We start from the raw sequence: 17514 nt of genomic DNA, 5'->3' as shown, positions 1-17514 counted from the left end.
GGGTCGTCGTCGTAGCCCGAAATTGAATTTTCAGACATCTTGAAATTCTTGAAAAAAAAAGGTATTTATTTTGGTTGCTTCTTGAACTGTCAGCCGTGTAAAGTTATTGGATGCAACAGTGACATTTAAGACATAATATTTTTTTAGGAAATCGCATTTCATCGAGGGTACTTTCGTTGTTGCTTAAGTAAAAGAGACGGGTGCTTGCCCCCCAGTGAAAGCATATTATTGCTTATTGAAATTCCAATAAAATACCAAAATTACTTTTGGCAGGGCAGGGCGGAACGGGAAACGAGCGGAATGCCAGATGGTAAATGAAAAAATGCAGTTGTTGGCTGTTTGTTTGATAAATCGTTATTTATTTGTTAGATCTCGTTATGATATATCAAGCGCACATACACACACATGTAGGCAAATAAAGCAGACATAGGGGGTGGCTGTAGATTAAGTATATCGTACCATAGGCTAGCCTATAAGTGCCGGATAGCAGGAGAACCTACCAAATCAAGACATTGAAAAAGTATTGTATACAAAAATAGACACTCAGATACAGGGGTAGCACCCTTGCAGCAGTAGTAGTAGTATTAGTAGTAGTAGTAGTATAAGTAGTAGTTTAAGTATAAGACTCATTTATGCGCACAGTAAATATACATATATATTTATATACATGTCCATATGTTCGAACATATGAAGCTAGAGTAGTGTAGGTCATAGTTCACAATCAACTTAGTACCTAGATCGCTCCCTTTAAGGCTTCGTATCAATTTAGTTTATAATTCCAGGTTTACGGGTTTACGGGCTTCCAGGCTTACGAGTTTACGGGTTTCTAGGTTAACGGGAGTGAATAAAACAGTTGTATGCAGTCAGAGACATCGAATAGGTGAACAAAACGAAAACAAAAAGAGAGCTCGGGGCCTTAAACCTATGTACATATCTTTAAAAACAACGATCCAGTCAGGGACATGGATGGCGACACGTATACACCGCTGTCGGTCGACAGAATGTTTAAGTAATAGCGACCCTCGGGGCCGCTGGCCCCGCTGGGGCACCGTGTTCATGTCCGTTTGTGTGTTGTGGTTATGCGATGAAGAGCTTGTGCGTGGGGGTAGGGCGCGGAGGGGGGCATGCCACGACGAATGACTGAGCCTAAAGTGTCTTGGATTTCGAGGGACGCAACAAGTGCAGCCACCGCCGTCATTGGTGGGCTTGGGCATCGACGCGTCCGCCATTACCATTCGTTGCCGTTGCCACATCATCGCCAACAATAAGCACCTTGCCAACGCCATCGGGCGCCACCAGCTCACCGCTGAGACCGTCGAGCCCGGGCTCGCTCACGTCGCCGGGTATCTTGGGCTTGGGACGGTGCGTGTCCACCGCGTCGATGGGCAGCTTGATGTGCTCCACCTTGCAGCCGTAGGCCACGGGGGTGAGCTTGATGACGGTGTGCAGGGGCACATACAGGTAGGGCAGCTCATCGGCGGACTTGTCCAGGAAGTAGGCGAAGAGGCAGCGCAGAACCGCCTGGTGGGACACGACCAGGACATTCCCCTGCCTCTCCAGCTCCATGATGACGGGCTCCAGGCGCGCCACCAGATCCTCGTAGCTCTCGCCGCGCGGATAGCGATACGCGAACTTGTTGACATCGCGTGCCTTGAACTCTTCGGGGAAGCGCTCCTTGATCTGCTCGTAGGTCATCTCCTCGCAGTGGCCGGCATCGATCTCGTTGAGCGCCTTCCAGCGCTCTTGGGGCGCCTTCACGTCGGCCACCGTCTGGATGGCTCGCTTCATCCACGAGGTCCACACACGCAGCCCGTCGATCTGCTGCTGCGCAATGAAAGCGGACAGGGCCCGGCCGTACTGATGGCCGCGGGCGCTCAGGTTCGAGTCGCCGCCAATCAGCCCGCTCAGGTTGTGCTCGCTCTCGCCATGCCGTGTCAGATAGATGGTGCGCGGCGTGATGTGTATGTTCATCAGATAGTAGACGATGCGCGACTCCACGTGACCCTCGTTGTTGTAGACAACCACCTTCTTGCCAGCGTTGTAGACCTTCATGAAGCTGAGATGCGACTCAGTGACCTCGTCGATCGGCTGGTAGCGCTCCTCGTAGTGCTCGATGCGCTGCAGGAAGTCCCGCACCACCAGCTCCGTGTTCATGTTAAGGTAGTCCGGCGAACTCACCTTCACCTCCAGAATGTTCTGTTCTATGATCTGCGGATCGTTGCAGATCGACTCCACGAAGAACAGACGGAAGCCGTGCTGCTTCACCACGATATCGTAGATGAGCTGTCGCCGGTCCCGGGTCGAGTTGGTGGCATCGAACACAGCAATGCTGCCCTGGCCGCTCAGCAGCCACTCGCACGAGTCGTGCAGCGCATGGTTGGCACACTTGTTCCTGATGGCCATCGCCACCTCGTTGTCGGCGCGGAAGAACTCGTGCGACTTGTAGGCCGTGGTGGCGTGGCGTCGGTACTCGCCCAGGTTGAACACGCGCGTCGCGATCCCAATCCAGTTGAGGTAGCGCGCCAGCTTCTTCGAGATGAAGGTCTTGCCCCTGGCCGGCAGGCCCACCATCGCTATAACGTGCGGGGTGGTGCAGTCAGCGATTGTCCGCTCGCCGCGGATGGGGAAGGGCTTCGTCATCACCGTCTCCGAGGTGGGTGGCAGGAGCTTGCGCAGCTCCTCGGACATCACCGAGGGGCACACATGAAGCTCGTTCTCTATCGCCAGGTCGGCGGTCTTTTTCAGCTGATTCAGTGAGGTGGTGCGCACGCGTAGCGAGGGCGATGTGTTGTAGGGCATGTCCATGATGCTGGTGGCGGTCACGGAGCGTACAAGCTGCTTGGTAACAGCGGATCGTGGGATGCCTGCCGCTGCGCCCGACTCCTGGGACGTGGAAGATGAGGAGGATGTGGACGAGGCTGATGATGACGAGGCGCTTGATTCACAGTTTCGGCAGCTGCACAGATCCGAGTATGAGGAGGAGCGTGGTGCGCAGGAAGGACGGGATAGGAGGGTATTTTTCTTCTTAATGGAAAGCAATGGCAATGACAATGGCAATGTTCCTACAACGTCCTCGTCGTCGTTGATCACGTCGCCGTGTCCGTCGTCTCCGTGTCCGTGTCCGTGTCCGGTGTTGCTCTCTTCTTCCCTATCGTTTTTCTGGCTACTTTCAAAGCTTATATGCCGGCTTCCGCTGCTGCTGCTACTGCTGCTGCCGCTGATGTTCTTCTCGCTGGCTGAAAGTATTTGGTTAGAAGTTGTTTCTGTGTCTGTCAATTGTTGCTTCTGTTGTTGTTGTTCTTGAAGATACGCAGGGGCTCCAGGTACTGGTGCTGCTGCTGATGTTGTGTTGGTTCCTGCTGCTGCTGTTGTTTGTTGGCGTGGCGAGACATGAAATAAGTCGAGGATTTTTACATAAATGTTCAGTTGGATTTGCTGATGTTGTTGTTTGTAAAAAAGCTTTCTGCAATGGGATGGATGGGAGTGAAGCAGTGAAGAAGAGTGTGTGCGTGTGTGTGTGTGTTTGAGTGCAGTAGAAGCCCGATTATGTGCACACACACACACGTATGAATGTATGTGGATAGACGAGTATCGGGTATCGGGTATCGGAAATGATATGGAAGCAGAAATCGAAGCGGATCTGGGCACACGAAATGTGTACAAATTAACATGCGCGCACACAACACAAAAAAACATATAAATATACACACATCTGTATACATATATTCCTGTATTCCTGAATCGATGATATTTGACTTGTTTGAACTTGAAACAAAAGCGAGCACACGCAACGCACGAACGAGTGAGTGAACACCAGCAAATGAAGACCAAATGAGAATGAGAATGAGTTTGAAACTTAAACACTCTTGAGGCTACAGGTACGCTGCTCTCTTCGAGGAGAGACACAGAGAGAGAGAGCAGGCCAACGCACACAAACGAAATACAAAACGAACACGAAGCCCAGCAAGCAGCTGAGTTGGCGAACGAATGCCGCCCGCCTCTCTGCTGCTGCTGTTGCTATCGATAGTTTTAGATGGCTATGGACAATCGATAGTAGGCGATAGCTGATCTTCTCGGCCAACACAGGCCACACAGGTGCCCGCCAGTATCGGGTTCTGGCGCTGCTTCTGCACTGCTGTTCTCTGCTGCACGTACACACTGGATGCACCCTGATACACAGGTACAGAAGAGATGTATGTGTGTATGTGTCTGTCATTTGTGGAAAGCAGAAGTGTGAAAGGAAAGGCAACCTAATGAAAAGCCGATTGAAAAAAAGATTTAATACTGCAAATGGTATAGTATTGTCCAAAACCCAAGAAATAAATCATCGTCTACCCATAACAAATTGTTTAACAATAAACCAAATCTATAAAGTATTTTTTACTTTCTATACCATTTGCATGCTGTACGTAAATCCCTATGCCATATGGGATCGCCCACACTGTAGCTGAAAGCGGAGCGGAGCTGAACTAAAAAAAAAACCAAAATTTGATCCGCGCTGAGTTGCCAATAGTTTTTCGGAATCGGGTGGATCGGATCTTCTACGAAAAAACTTCTTTGTTTTTCAAAATAATCACCTTAAAATCCCATACCGGATCGATCACGCAAAGCTGAAGTGGTCTGATCTGGACGAGCTTTCAAAGCTTTCCTTGCCGCTCAGATGTCGGCAGCGAGCGCACTGCAGCAGTGCATTTTTTTTTTGTTTCTTTGCAGCTTTTGAGTAAGTTTTCCGCTCCGCTCTCGGCATTGCCATATGCGGCCGTCGAACGTGGGACGCGGATTTGAGGCTAGACTTTTTTGACTCTTTATTGGCCCAAACCTGAACCTTTTAGTGGATGAATGGATGTGGATATTCCATCTAAATATACCAAATCAGACCTAACATAACTGTCCATTATTTGGCAAGCGGCAGCGTCTGTCCAGTCATTGAAATGTAAAATAATAAGAAATATTTGGACTGTATTTGGACAACAGAGTGGATGAAGACTGAAGATAAACAGCTATTTCGGTGGCCATGTCTGCGTGAAAGAAACAACTATATTCCCACCTTTCCCTTGGGTCCAGGCTGAGTCAACTAGCAGCACAAGAATCTACTCACTTTCCGTTGGATTTTATGGCAAAGAGAACGACCCGGCCACACAATCAACACGAAGCTTGAATGTTTTCTTGCCTTACACTTAAAAAAATGAATTTCAGATACAGCCAGAGAATGTATTGAAAACATTAAACATTTTGTAAGGGGCAACAAAACCCGCTTAATGTGCCTAGCCGACGAGAGAGACTTGGAAAGAGTGCAGCTGCGTGATTTTATGAATACTATGGATTCATGCAGGGCTCTACGGACGGTATGTATTCGCAGTTACCTGATCCAAGCAGAAGAGAGCTGCAGCCGCCCGAATAAATGATAGTGAAGCTGCCACAACGCTGAACGCGGAAACACTAAACAAATATACTGCCAAATCGAACTCTGAAGTCTAGAGAACGGGAACGACATCGACACCGACACCGACTGCGACGGCGACGTCGATGGTTACGGCGACACGGTTACGGCAACAACAGCCAAAGGCAATGTCGATGTTGACTGCATGGAACAGAATTTAATCAATCCCAATTCAAGCGAACATGAATATCATAGCCTATATCCGACTATGAAATGCCCTCCGATCAGATCAGATATCGTCCACAGATAAATATAAGGAAAACTCCAGGCAGGCAATCATCGGTGGCTTCGGCTGCGATACCTATTCATCTGAGACGAGACCCCCATCTGCAGAAGCACAATATACCCTTCCTTCGTTTCATTTCCACATTAATCTCAATTTTTTCCACGGCTGTCGACTGACGCCACAAGGAAGGAGGGATCTTAACCGATTGCAAGTGCAATTTAACGCCGCCCGGACATCGGGTACGGCAGTACAATATAGAATTGCACTTTTTTCGAATTGACTTGACGCGATACCGATTCCCATTATACTAGATTAGAGGCGGCGCTCCAGCCAACGCGTGCGTCATCGGTCCCATCTATCTGACACGGCGAGACACGAAGCATATGTGGCTGGAACGAGACGGAAGCTGAACTGGTCCAGATACCCCACCCATCCAAGGTCAGACACTTGGGAGGGTGACATCACACGCTGGTAGGGCGTGCAATGAGAGGAGGAGAGCAGTGCTCACCCCCCAGGCATACGGCATACGGCTTCCTTGTACGCACGAGTACGACTGTGTGTGTGTGCGCTATCTCCAGCAACTCTATGGTGCCACAATAGCAGGGCCCGATAACTTTCTTTTGTTACAAAACGAAGTCATTGACTCGCTTGGCAGAGGGGTACGGGTACTCCGCAGTGGAGATTCAAAGGTGGTCCAACCAAACTCAAAACAACATCTAGTCCATCTCCGTGCGAGAAACACCACGCATATCATTAAAGATTAGATAAAGATATAAGCCAAAATATGACCCGACGTTTCGCTGCAAAAAAACAGTTGTAAAACTCTGGGAACTGGCTTGGACTATCGGTACAAAATGTTTCGGGAAATTGCTTGAAATGTTTCAATATTTTAGAGAGACTTTGGGGAAACACTTTTATCAAGAATCAGCTTTCTTATGATCGAAAAAGTAAACTTTCGATTATTTCAACAGGTTTTCAGATCAAAGTGAATGCTGATCGACGGAAAATAGTTGGTCTTGGCTTGGAGTTCTCCCTGTTTCCGTTCCTCGATCCGGAATACGAGCTGTAGAAAAGGAAATACGGATAGTTAAAAGCGGGTTTGAAAGCCGAACTGAAGCTGAGGATTACAAGTTCATGGATGAGCAAGGCTCTAGATCGACAGTAGAGGAGACCCAGCCGGCCGCGGATGGCGATGTTGCAACAGATAATGCTGCAGATGAAGGGTCATGATCAAGGACCAACAGAAAGAGGATCAAGGTGGCCAACGCTTACAAGAAACTCCAGAAAAACGTTAAGCGTTAAGAGACCAGGGACATAGAGTATTCAAAGGAAGGTGCTTCATATGGCGCGATATTCCGGACAGATTCCAGGACCTGAAAGCATCCCCAGCGAAAATATTGGACACGCGACTTGGAAATCCCACTATCAGAGGCGTAAAGGATATGTGGACGTGGAGGGATACGAATACAAACAGCTACAGGTAAAAAAACGCAGATAATGCTGAACGCACGAGGACACCTGGAGAATGTTTACGGGTAGTATCCTCCAGATCGCACCACCATCGAAGAGACCTCCCTCGTTCGGGACGAGCTACGATTTTCATTGACTTTTAAGGACCCTTTGTCTTTCACAGTCCTTCCCTAGTCTCGTCTCTTACCCTTCCACAAGCACACATCTTGGCACTGACCTTGAAATATGCATCTCGGCCATAATACATATAGGGTCCACCCTACTCTGAACCCACACACCCTTCTCAAAACACAGAAATAACACAAAAATTTTCCAACAGAAGAAATAACAAACAACAAACAACAACACCCACTATCGACAAAATGAATAGCCAAGCCCGTACGAACCCTGATAAGACCTGAAGCCGTCCAAAAGGGCACATCAAATGATGTACAAATATTGTGGCGGGTCAACAGCTGTGGCTCTTATCAGTAGAACTGCCAACGCAATCGCCATCGCCATCAATCGTGCGAAATATCCAAGCAGACCCCAAAACACCTTGGAACCCATTACATATGTACATATGATAGCGTTTCCACCCATGGGAAATAGATGTGAGTGCCGATAACTCTAGAGGTGTAGACCTGAAAGACAATTGAGTACTTTTGTTCAAATTTAGGTACTTGAACAGATCTCTGTCTGTCCCTCTGCCTAGAGGGAAATCGTCCTAGAAAAAATGCAATCCCAGTACCGAAACAGCATGTCATGATTCAGCTCCACTTTTAGGTATGGTCTTGCAAGGACTCCCTGGGAATATCCACGCACACATGCACACATATGTACATGCATACACACATACATACATATGTAAATACAGTAGCGGTCAGCGAAATGTGGACAAGTCGAAAAACAGTGATTTCTTGTGTGTTTATAAAGTTACGTCTTGTTTCTCAAGAAAGAAAAAAGCTCATCCACCTGATTAAATAATATAAATAGAAAACACATAAAAGACACCAAAAACTTAAACCCAAATTTCCTTGTTTTCCAAAAAATCCTTAAATCAAAAATTATTCACTTTGGCATTCACTTGTATAGTTGTACGGAAAAATTTATCCCAGGCTTTAAGTCCGGAAATAAAATCAGAATCTGGAATACGGAATCGTCCCAGAGGATGAGGGCACCAGTATGCGGAAAGTGCTCCTCATTGGACGGTTTGAGGTTTTGCTCTGAATTTTTTTTGAACGTGACCACGTTATATAATAATATAGAAAATATTTAAAAATCCTCAGACCATCCTGCTGCCTCCTTGCCTTACCGTTCCTTTTTGGGCACTAACTTCTTTTTCGTTCTCCGACTTTGCGGCGATCATACGTCATACTTTCGCCAACCCAACCCGTTTATCTAAGTTCCATTAAAAACATTACGTTTCTCAAATCATTTCAAGTCCAAGTTTCGTTGAGTTTTGACCATTTCGGCTTTTCTAGAGCATTTCTTCCGATAGAATGTGGCATATTTGCTGGCCGAAGACCATTAAGCCCTGTCTGAATAAATTGTCTAGCGATATCTTATGCCATTTTGAACCGATTTTTAATGCTCTCGCGCTTCGGAATGCGATCCTAAGTGGATGGTCCTTTGGGGTGGTGTTCCTCTTACTTCCTGAGTTTTTCGAAATTTTTAATACCCAAGGTTGGGGCCAATAGTGGCAAAACTAATGTGTTCCGACCCCAATGCCAACAAAGCTGCCCTATCGGTTTTTTTTTTTTTTTAATTTAAACTTCTTGATTTTACGTGAGAAAAAGAAACGTTAATTAGAAGCTAATGAATCTATCTAAACAATAAAAATTGTTCCCGGCCTGAGTGTCCACATTTCGCTGCCCGCCACTATATGTGGCGTATGAGGACTCCACTGTATGTGGACTCCACTCCAACTCCACTCCAACATAATGCACTCGATTTGAATTGAGTTTGTGTGGGTGCAAGTGTGCGGCATTCAGTCACCTACACATGCATACATATTTATGAGTTAAATGAAATGAAGAAAAAGGGCATGGACACTCAGTTATTTGTGTTCTTTCACTGCTGCATCGATTTACGTACTTCTGTTTGGTGTTTTTCTTACTTACAAACCAAAACCAATTAAAAGGCCTTTAAAAGCCATTTAATGGCTGGTTCTGGCTAATACCAGTAATACCCAGTAGTCGAAGGGTATGGAGGTATATTAGTTTTATGGTGCAAGTGGAGGTGTGTCACACTCAGAAGGAGGGAACGTTTCCGACCCCATAGAGTATATACATATATTCTTCATCATCATAAGTAGCCGAGTCGATTATGCCTCATTCCGTCTTGTTTGACGTCTAGTTCTCAGAGATCATAAGAGCTAAAGCAATCAAAATTTGTACCCAGACTCTTAAAATATCACACATTTAAAAGTGTATTTCGAAATTTAGTACCGCCCCCTTCCGCTCCCAAAACGGACGAAAATCTGTGGCATCCATAATTTTTAAGATACTCTCTCTTTCTCACACACAAACAAGCTTTCTTCGTGCAGTGTGCGTTAGGGAGCGTAAGAGAGCGGAAGGAAGCAAGATAAAACGACTGGTTTTGGTGTGAGACGGAAAAAGAAATAAAAAGGCGGACGAAGAACAAAATTAAAAAAAAAAAAAATGGAAACAGATCAAATCTAATATATAAAAATCTCTCAAACGGCTCGTCCCTTTTTGCGAACAGAGATAATACAAATAAATAAAATATATTGTATAAATTACATAAGTCATATAAACTGATTGAGTACCGGTTAAAAGTAGAATCGCGGTGCTTGCCGCACAAAAAAATTAATTAAATAAAATAATTTTAAAAAAAATTAATAAAAAAAATATAAATAAATAAAAAAAATAAAAAAAAAAAATAAAAAAAAAAATTATAAATTTAAATACAAAAAAATTTAAAAATAAATGTAAAAAAATAAACAAATATTTATCGATGTTTTTCAAAAGTTGTGCAAAACTTGAACCCAAAAAAAACATTCGATTTTTATAATATTTATTGAAGAAAAAACCAACATTTGAAAAGTTGTTTGAAAAGCTATTTTTTCCCCTTTTTTTCAGCTTTTGTCATGTTTTACCACAAAAGCCGCTTTGTTTTCATCTAAAAAGATGGGAACACTGATTGAAACACGAGTACACAAATAAAAAACAAATACAAGTGAGTGCACTCGAAATTAATTGAGAAACAACCACCCACTATCACTCATTAAATTCGTACCTCTTCGTTTAAATTTACTGCGACTCTAACGTGAGGATACTACAAAAAACTTCAAACTTCAGGCACGCACGTGGGGCTTTTGAACATTTCAGCTTCTGAAGAAAAATGATATTTTAATGAAATAAATTATGTTCGAAAGGACTCTGCATGAGTACATGGAGCTACGATGTCTAGAAGATTTACCATGTATTTTTTCGAAAGTAAAGTTCAAGTTCAAGTTGAGTAATTGAATTTTAATTTTAAGGGTTCATATTCCTAATATCTTCGATATTCTGAAGGTTTCCGTTCTTGAAAGCCAATATGGACTTGTTCTTTCTTCTTTTTCTACTGCATGTCGACACTTTTCCGGTTAACAAAGGAACTTCAAGTAAAACAAAGAAGTAATAAAGCCGATGGGGATTACGCGGATCTATTTTAAGTTGAAAAAGTAATCGTATGCCGTCAGAGAACCATATTTGTTGAAAAAAACTTCCAGAAACTTAATAGTGCATGAAATGTCCATGTCCACCTTCCGCCGTCACGTGATATTCGTTCGAAGAAATGATGGAAAATCAAACACTTTTCAATAAATATTTTTAAAATATAAGCAAAAATATACACGTCACAAAAAACAAAAGAATGGTTTGGACTTGGCTAACAAAAAATCAGCGAATCTGGAATGTTAATTTCCCAAGTTATTAAATTTAAAACCACTTCCTTACTAGCCGAAAAATATGGCCTAAAATCAAATGAGTATAAAATGAAGTATTTACTAACGACTCTAGATTTTCATTGCACCTCTGCTTAGACCTGTGCTGACTCAGTCGTCGGTAAGTATATCTATAAGTAATCCTATGATTTATGTGCATCAGACAATGTATTTTATAAGTAATTATACGTAAACGCCGGAATGGGAATCGGAGCCAATGGGTGGCGCATGCACTCTCTCTATCTCTCTGATGGTATCGCTATTTGCAAAAAAAAAAATACCAGATTAATTTCTTGGTTAATGCGGGGAGAGGGGGGGGTGATTGTCTTGCGACATGACGCTACGATGATGTGTGAAATATGGAAAGACAGAACGAAAGGGAGATAGAGAGAGAGAAAGAGCGAGCGCGTGAAAGCCTATTGTATTCGGATGTTAATCCTTGCACTCCTTTATCCTGTGTAAACAGTTACATGTACATATATGAATGTAAATTGTGGAGAGAGGATACACTTAAGGAAATAATTAAGTTGAACTTTTGATCCCGATGTCTATCTCATTTAAGGAGCGCTTTGAACTCTTTAAATCTCTTGAATAAAACAAGAAAAAATAAACTAAAGTTTTGTTTATAAAGGACCTTTTTTGTGGAAAGGCCTATATCGGCTCGGTCTGGTTAATTTGAGTGTATTAGTGCTTAAACAAATAGGAGCCTAGCAATGGGGAATTCAATTTGCTCGAAAAGTCTCCAAAGATGAGGAATATCGCATGCAGCCGAGAAATAAACTCGCAAAATAAAACATCCAACGACAATGTTTTTTTTTTGTGTAGATGCTCAATCAGAAATGGGAAGAACAGCCCCTTCGTCAAAAAAAATATGGAATATGTATTTTAATAAACGTAAATTTAATTTAACCAAATAAATGCTAAATGCGCGAATGCACAAACTATATATGTACGTAATACGTGTTTGTATGTATGTGTGTATGTATGTATATATGCATGCCAGAAAGTCGCGTCAAAAGCAAAAAAAAAAACAGAAAAAAAACAGCCACACAGCAGTGCAAAGTGGGCTAAATGCGGGAGGAAATGGGAGCTTATACGGTATTGGAGCTGCCGTCAGCTGGCCCCATACATACACAACAAGAGCGATTGACCCGTCATCTGGTTCGGGACTGGGGCTGGGGCTGGTGCTGGCGCTGCTGCATTGCTGGGAGCTGAACTGGAGATGCTGCAAGGCGAGGAGCTCCCGCAGCATTGAGCCATGGCTGCACAAAGCCGAGCAGCGTTGATTTTTTATTTTTTATTTTGATTTGATTTGGTTTGTTTTTTGTTTTCCTTTTATTAGATCGTTGTCTATCGATAAGACGGCCAGAACAAGCAACAAAAAACAACGCGGGACCACACGAAAGTCTCAGTAATAATAAATAAAGCAAAGACACAGAACGCACGAGGGGAAAAAAATAAATACAAATCGATCCAAAGCAAGATCGAAATCACCGCTGCGCAATGCGGTCCGTTCCGCACACGTCGCTTGTCGCTTTTCGAAATAGGAATGAGCAAAAGGCAAGGTAGAGCAGCAAATGGCACGCGCGCGATCCGACGTCGGCGTTGCCGTCGCTGCCATCGCCGTCGCCGTCCGTTGTGCTGTCGGTAATCGCAATCGGTGGGTTTGTCTAGGCACAGATTATGAACAGTGCTACCAGTTCAGATATTTTGCGGCACAAAAAAATCGCCAACTATCTCAGCAATCTAATTTCTTTCCTCTATGGATGTAACAATTTACAATATGATTTTTAAAGTACCACCACCCAAAACAACGGAATTCTGATTGGACATTGGTAAGAATAAATGCAAAAACCTTTCGGCTTTTTTTTTATACATATACAGGTATATTTCTCTACGTTTATTAATTGATATTTCACACTACTGCGTACCAACGGTTATTATACACACACATATACATACACATGCACATGAATATTGCCAATTGCTCCAATAGCAGTAGGTAAGGTACCGTTACGGCAGAGGAAATGGCTCTAGGCTTGGCGGAAATATTTTTTGTAAGTGCACACACAGCGAATAGGACGGGTTTCTAATTAGATTAGCAAACCAATAGGTACAGAGGTGCTCAGCTTGCCAACAAAACTATTTTTGACAAGTTGTTTCCCTCGATCGATTGAATAGGCCACAGAGAGAGAGAGAAAGGGAGAGAGGGAGAGATGGAGAGAAGGAGAGTGAGAGAAGGGAGAGTAAGAGAGAGAGCGGGAGAACGGGTCTAAGTGAGCATTGACAAGCAAGCTGTGGACTCTCTTCTGAGCCTGGCTTCTGCAGGCATGCATCTCCACGCTTCCTATCTACCGACAAAAGGTAAACGCGAATATATGTAAACAAAATAAGCGAGAGATGCAAATGGACAAGACGCAGCCCTGGTCAGCAGTAGGGGCCGATATGTTGATACGACTGGTCCCTGGCTTCTCTTTTCAAATCGATCAGAGCACGATCACGTGATCTCCGTTTAATTAGTATTTGTGCAGATTTCGTTGAAATGTTCGCACACAAACACACACACACACACCTCTTTTGGATTTATAAATAAATGCCCAAGTACACGGCACTGCGCTATCGCTCGCTCATGCGCTGCGCCTCTATTCTGGCACAGCGCAAAGCCGATAGCATGAATAACCGTACCTGTAAGAACAATAAACAAAAACAACAACAAAAATAGCAATGTGCACTTGACAATGTTTGGGGACAGTCACTTCAAAAGCGTATGTGTAAAATTGATATTGGGAATTTATGTTTAGATTTAGATCAGACAACTTTATCACTAGTCTTTCTGAAGATAATTGAAATAATTGTTATTATTATTGCGATTGGATTACTATGTCATAGAACTATCATGTGAATGATGTATTTTTGCCAGGAGCCGTACAAAATTGATTTCCCATAAAAGCAAAAAGCGCGCCAAAAAAAAAAAAAAAAAAACCATCCAAGCAACAGATGTAATCTACATTTTATTTAGTGGTTCCAAAGCCGCAACACCACAATTCCCGTTACTCAGTCTGTACACGCATACATACGTACGTATGTACATGTCATTTTATGATTAAAATTCAAGTGTAATTTTGTAAAAGTATATACCTCCATTCCGTCTATGCTCTTTCCCTCTAATGTCAAATATTTTAGCTGTTTCCACACCACACATTCCGTTATATGTATGTACATATCTCCCAATCTCTCTTCCACCCACCATGTACAAGCCACCTTTATATCTCACTCTCCATGCAAGGTGGGCTCCACTGGACGAGAAAGAGATGGAGAGCGATCGCACGGCAGGAGCTCAGCTACGCGAAATTATTGCCTTTATTCCAGCTATAATACCGATCCGATCTGGTCGATATTCTGAAGTCTACATTCTCCGTTTTCGATTTTTCGCATCTACTAAATTGTTGATTGTTTGATTGCTTAGTGCCTGAGAACTTTGCGACAAACGCTGCCTTCTGGCTGTTACATACATCATACATCAATATAATGTCGTCTTCATAAATACACACAAGTAAAGTACATTTGTTAGCAACTACGGACATCGCTACATCGACTTCATGCTAATTAAGAATCTACATACATACATATTTATACTATTCCTCTTTTACGCTTTAAACATGCATTTTTTTTTAAATACACTACTGTCAGAAGAAAAGCTCCACTCCAGCAGCACACAACACTGTGCGCCAAATGCAACACTGCTATAACTTACTAAAGCAATGGCCGAATACTGTGATGGCGGTGTTCAAGTGTATGTGTGTATATGTGTAAGTGTGACAGCCTGTAGACTGTGTACGTGAGCTAACGAGAGCGACTACGAACTAGGCAAAATGTGAAATGTCAAAACATTGCGTAAATTTTCGCCCCCTCAATAGCACACCTTATAACAAGTTTTTGCAACTAATAAAATTTAAAATATTACATACACAACCCGATAAAGGCAAATTTATTTTTCGTCGACCCGCAACGAAAGAAACAAATCAACCCCGCACTCCCTAAATCACGCACGATGGTAGAAAGCAGAGTAAAGAACACACTGAAAACAAAAATAAAGAGAGCCTGCCCAGCTCTTTTCCTTGGGTTCGAGTGTCCCCTCTCTGGGGCTATTTGTGTGTTGCAGTTTTTGCATGTGTGTGGGGATGCGCGTGTCAGAGGCAACGTTGAAGAACGTAAAATGCAGCTCACCTTATCCTTCGTATTTCTTTTGTTTCAACCGAACGAACAATCCTTCCAATGGCGTTTTGTTTTATTTTTCCTTATTTTATTTTTTTGTCGATTTTGTGGTTTGATTGGTATTCCACGCCGCTGCTAATAATCGATGGTCTTCCAACATGTTTTTGGTAAATGTCGTGTCTGTTGGAAAAACGTCTCTCCCAACGTCGTTGCCGAGCAAGATGGAGATAGCGAGCGATAGCATCAGCAGTGGGCTGGCTCCGAGAATATCAACAACAGCTCGGCAAATACATATGTACATACATGTGTAGAACCCCGTTCTATAATTTTCAATTCAATTTTTATTCTCACAACATTCACTTTTGCACTTCATATTGAGTTTTCCCGACGCTGACCAAAGTGTTCTCTCTGCTGCGGCGCATCGTGTGTGTGTATGTATGTACATATTTATTCCGTTCTCTGTTGGTGTGCTGTTAAGAGCATTACTCAATACTCTTTTGACGTCGGGAGACGGACCCACGACGAAACTATACAAGGTGGTCTTCATACTCTTAAATTAAACACACATCCAAATCATCACGCACACACATCCAATCGCAACGAAGCTTGCTGTTGTATTTGCTGCTGTACTGAGCAAAATAAGCCCAGAAAAGAGAGCACGTTGCGGGAATGTACCACCTTGAACAATTTCATTTTGGGTAGACCGACGGTAAACACACAAATGTGCAAGGGGGACTTATATAAATACGTATGTACATTGTATGTATATGTGCATTTTTATTTCTTATGAACACGTATTATTGGAACTTTTCTTGTACTTACCCCTTAACAAGTGCAACAATTGCGAGGCAGCATCAGCATGACAGTGGTGTAACTGTTAGGTGCTTTTCTGGTTTTTTTCTTTTATGGTTGGGCTGCGTTTTGTTCACAGACACATATGTACACAAAAAGACGAGCGGCTAAGAACTCTCATAAAAAACGCAGCGCGCTTTGGTTACACACACATACACTACACAACAAATAATAGATACATTTGTATATGTCTGGATATTATACATATGTGCGAATACATACACACAAGTGTACGAAACGAGAAATCGTATTCGAATATTTTAAAAAAGTATGTATATATGCTCTGTACTTTTAATTAAAGTAGACACTGATTTGATACAACCGCCCCTACAGGCACACAATTGGCTGGGTGATGCAAAAGCGAGTTTTTGGTGGAAGTGAAGCCTCTTCTGACTTTAAAAAAGATGAAGGCGATTTTTTGGATTTTCCACTCCAATTCCTCAGCAGGCATCCATCCAATTGTCCTCTCTCTCTCTCTCTCTCTCGCACTATCAATTACAAATCAAACTCAGAGCTGTATGCAGTACATGGCACACAACATTGCACAGACAACAGTACGTAAAAAATGTGTTATTAGACGAAATTTTTCTGCCACTTTTACCTCTCGACACAAATCGAACGTTTTTCACGGTTATAGAATGCAATGCAACGACGAAATTATTCCTAGTATTAATAAACTAAAACTTTAGAAGAAAGACGTGCGAAGAATAACTGGAGAGTTAATTTTATCGATAGCCCCGTCCCTACTGAACTCCAAATGCTACAATACATCGATGGCCAACTTTTCCAGTCTTTTTGAGACACATCTATGGTATTTTTGAAGCCTTTTTTTTTTGCTGTAAAGCCTGCACACACTGGGGCGAGTATCAGTAAAAGAGAGGCTATTCATAATAATTATTATGGGGGTATTTTCGAGAACCTTCAATTAAAAAATATTTGTCAATAAATTTGGGAAGTTCATAAAAAAAAGTGGGATTTTTTAGCGCTGTATTCAGATCAGAAAAATTAAGTACCGACTAAAGCCTAACACTCAGATCAGCAGCATTTTCCATCGTATGGAAACGATAAAAAGCTTGGACAATTTTGCAGTAGGCGTTGACGAGACCTCAAATTAGCAAATTAGGTAGCCGATTAATACTGGAAAGGCAACCGATACATACTGGAATAGCAAAGATGGTACATGAAACATCGATGTTTTTCGTATTTTCGCATGAAATTAACCCATTAAGGGTGTGAAATGAACACAAAACAATTAGGTGTACTATTCAAGTATTCAAGGTGACTAGTGTCAATAAGAAAGTAATTTTTAAGTACGTATGCATGCCTGCATGAATCAATGTGCATAAGTGTGCCCAGCAAACATCTCTTGAGATTTTCCTCAAA

General features: G+C 42.9%; 2 protein-coding genes across 6 annotated transcripts in view; both read right to left on the bottom strand.

Moving 5' to 3' along the window:
* Positions 1-16898, bottom strand: part of LOC108156629 — a 28972-nt gene extending 12074 nt beyond the window's left edge. Inside the window, exons 1-2 of one of the 3 annotated variants that reach the window (XM_017288212.2) lie at positions 16733-16898; positions 16102-16288 (exon numbers count right to left, since the gene is read on the bottom strand). The gene's annotated coding sequence lies outside the window, so the exon portion shown is untranslated. Of the gene's footprint in view, positions 1-16101 lie in introns of all 3 variants that reach the window. The other 2 variants (XM_033390941.1, XM_017288223.2) reach the window with 2 other exon arrangements.
* On the bottom strand, positions 337-12616 carry LOC108156634 (6-phosphofructo-2-kinase/fructose-2,6-bisphosphatase 1). Of its 3 annotated transcripts, none has more exons than XM_017288235.2 (2): positions 12198-12616; positions 337-3365 (listed from the first exon to the last, which is right to left on the bottom strand). In XM_017288235.2, the coding sequence occupies exons 1-2, from the start codon at positions 12322-12324 to the stop codon at positions 1195-1197; spliced, it is 2298 nt and encodes a 765-aa protein (XP_017143724.1). In that variant the 5' UTR covers positions 12325-12616; the 3' UTR covers positions 337-1194. The 3 variants fall into 3 exon arrangements, with proteins under 3 accessions (XP_017143724.1, XP_017143733.1, XP_017143741.1); XM_017288244.2 differs by having other exon boundaries at positions 337-3362; XM_017288252.2 differs by lacking the exon at positions 12198-12616 and adding an exon at positions 3711-3875.
* Positions 16899-17514: the final 616 nt, after the last annotated feature.

The sequence above is a fragment of the Drosophila miranda genome, chromosome XL (genome assembly GCF_003369915.1).
Source record: "Drosophila miranda strain MSH22 chromosome XL, D.miranda_PacBio2.1, whole genome shotgun sequence".
Taxonomy (NCBI): Eukaryota; Metazoa; Arthropoda; class Insecta; order Diptera; family Drosophilidae; genus Drosophila; species Drosophila miranda.
The sequence above is the reverse complement of the archived record's forward strand: the minus strand, read 5'-3'. Positions and strand labels throughout refer to the sequence as shown.

Bases quoted from the DNA above. Each gene is read 5' to 3' on its own strand.
- LOC108156634 (XM_017288235.2), bottom strand. From the start codon at position 12,324: ATGGCTCAATGCTGCGGGAGCTCCTCGCCTTGCAGCATCTCCAGTTCA. The intron at 3,366-12,197 runs GTATGTATGGGG...AACAAACAACAG, and splicing joins GGGTCAATCGCTCTTGTTGT to CAGCAGCAGGAACCAACACA.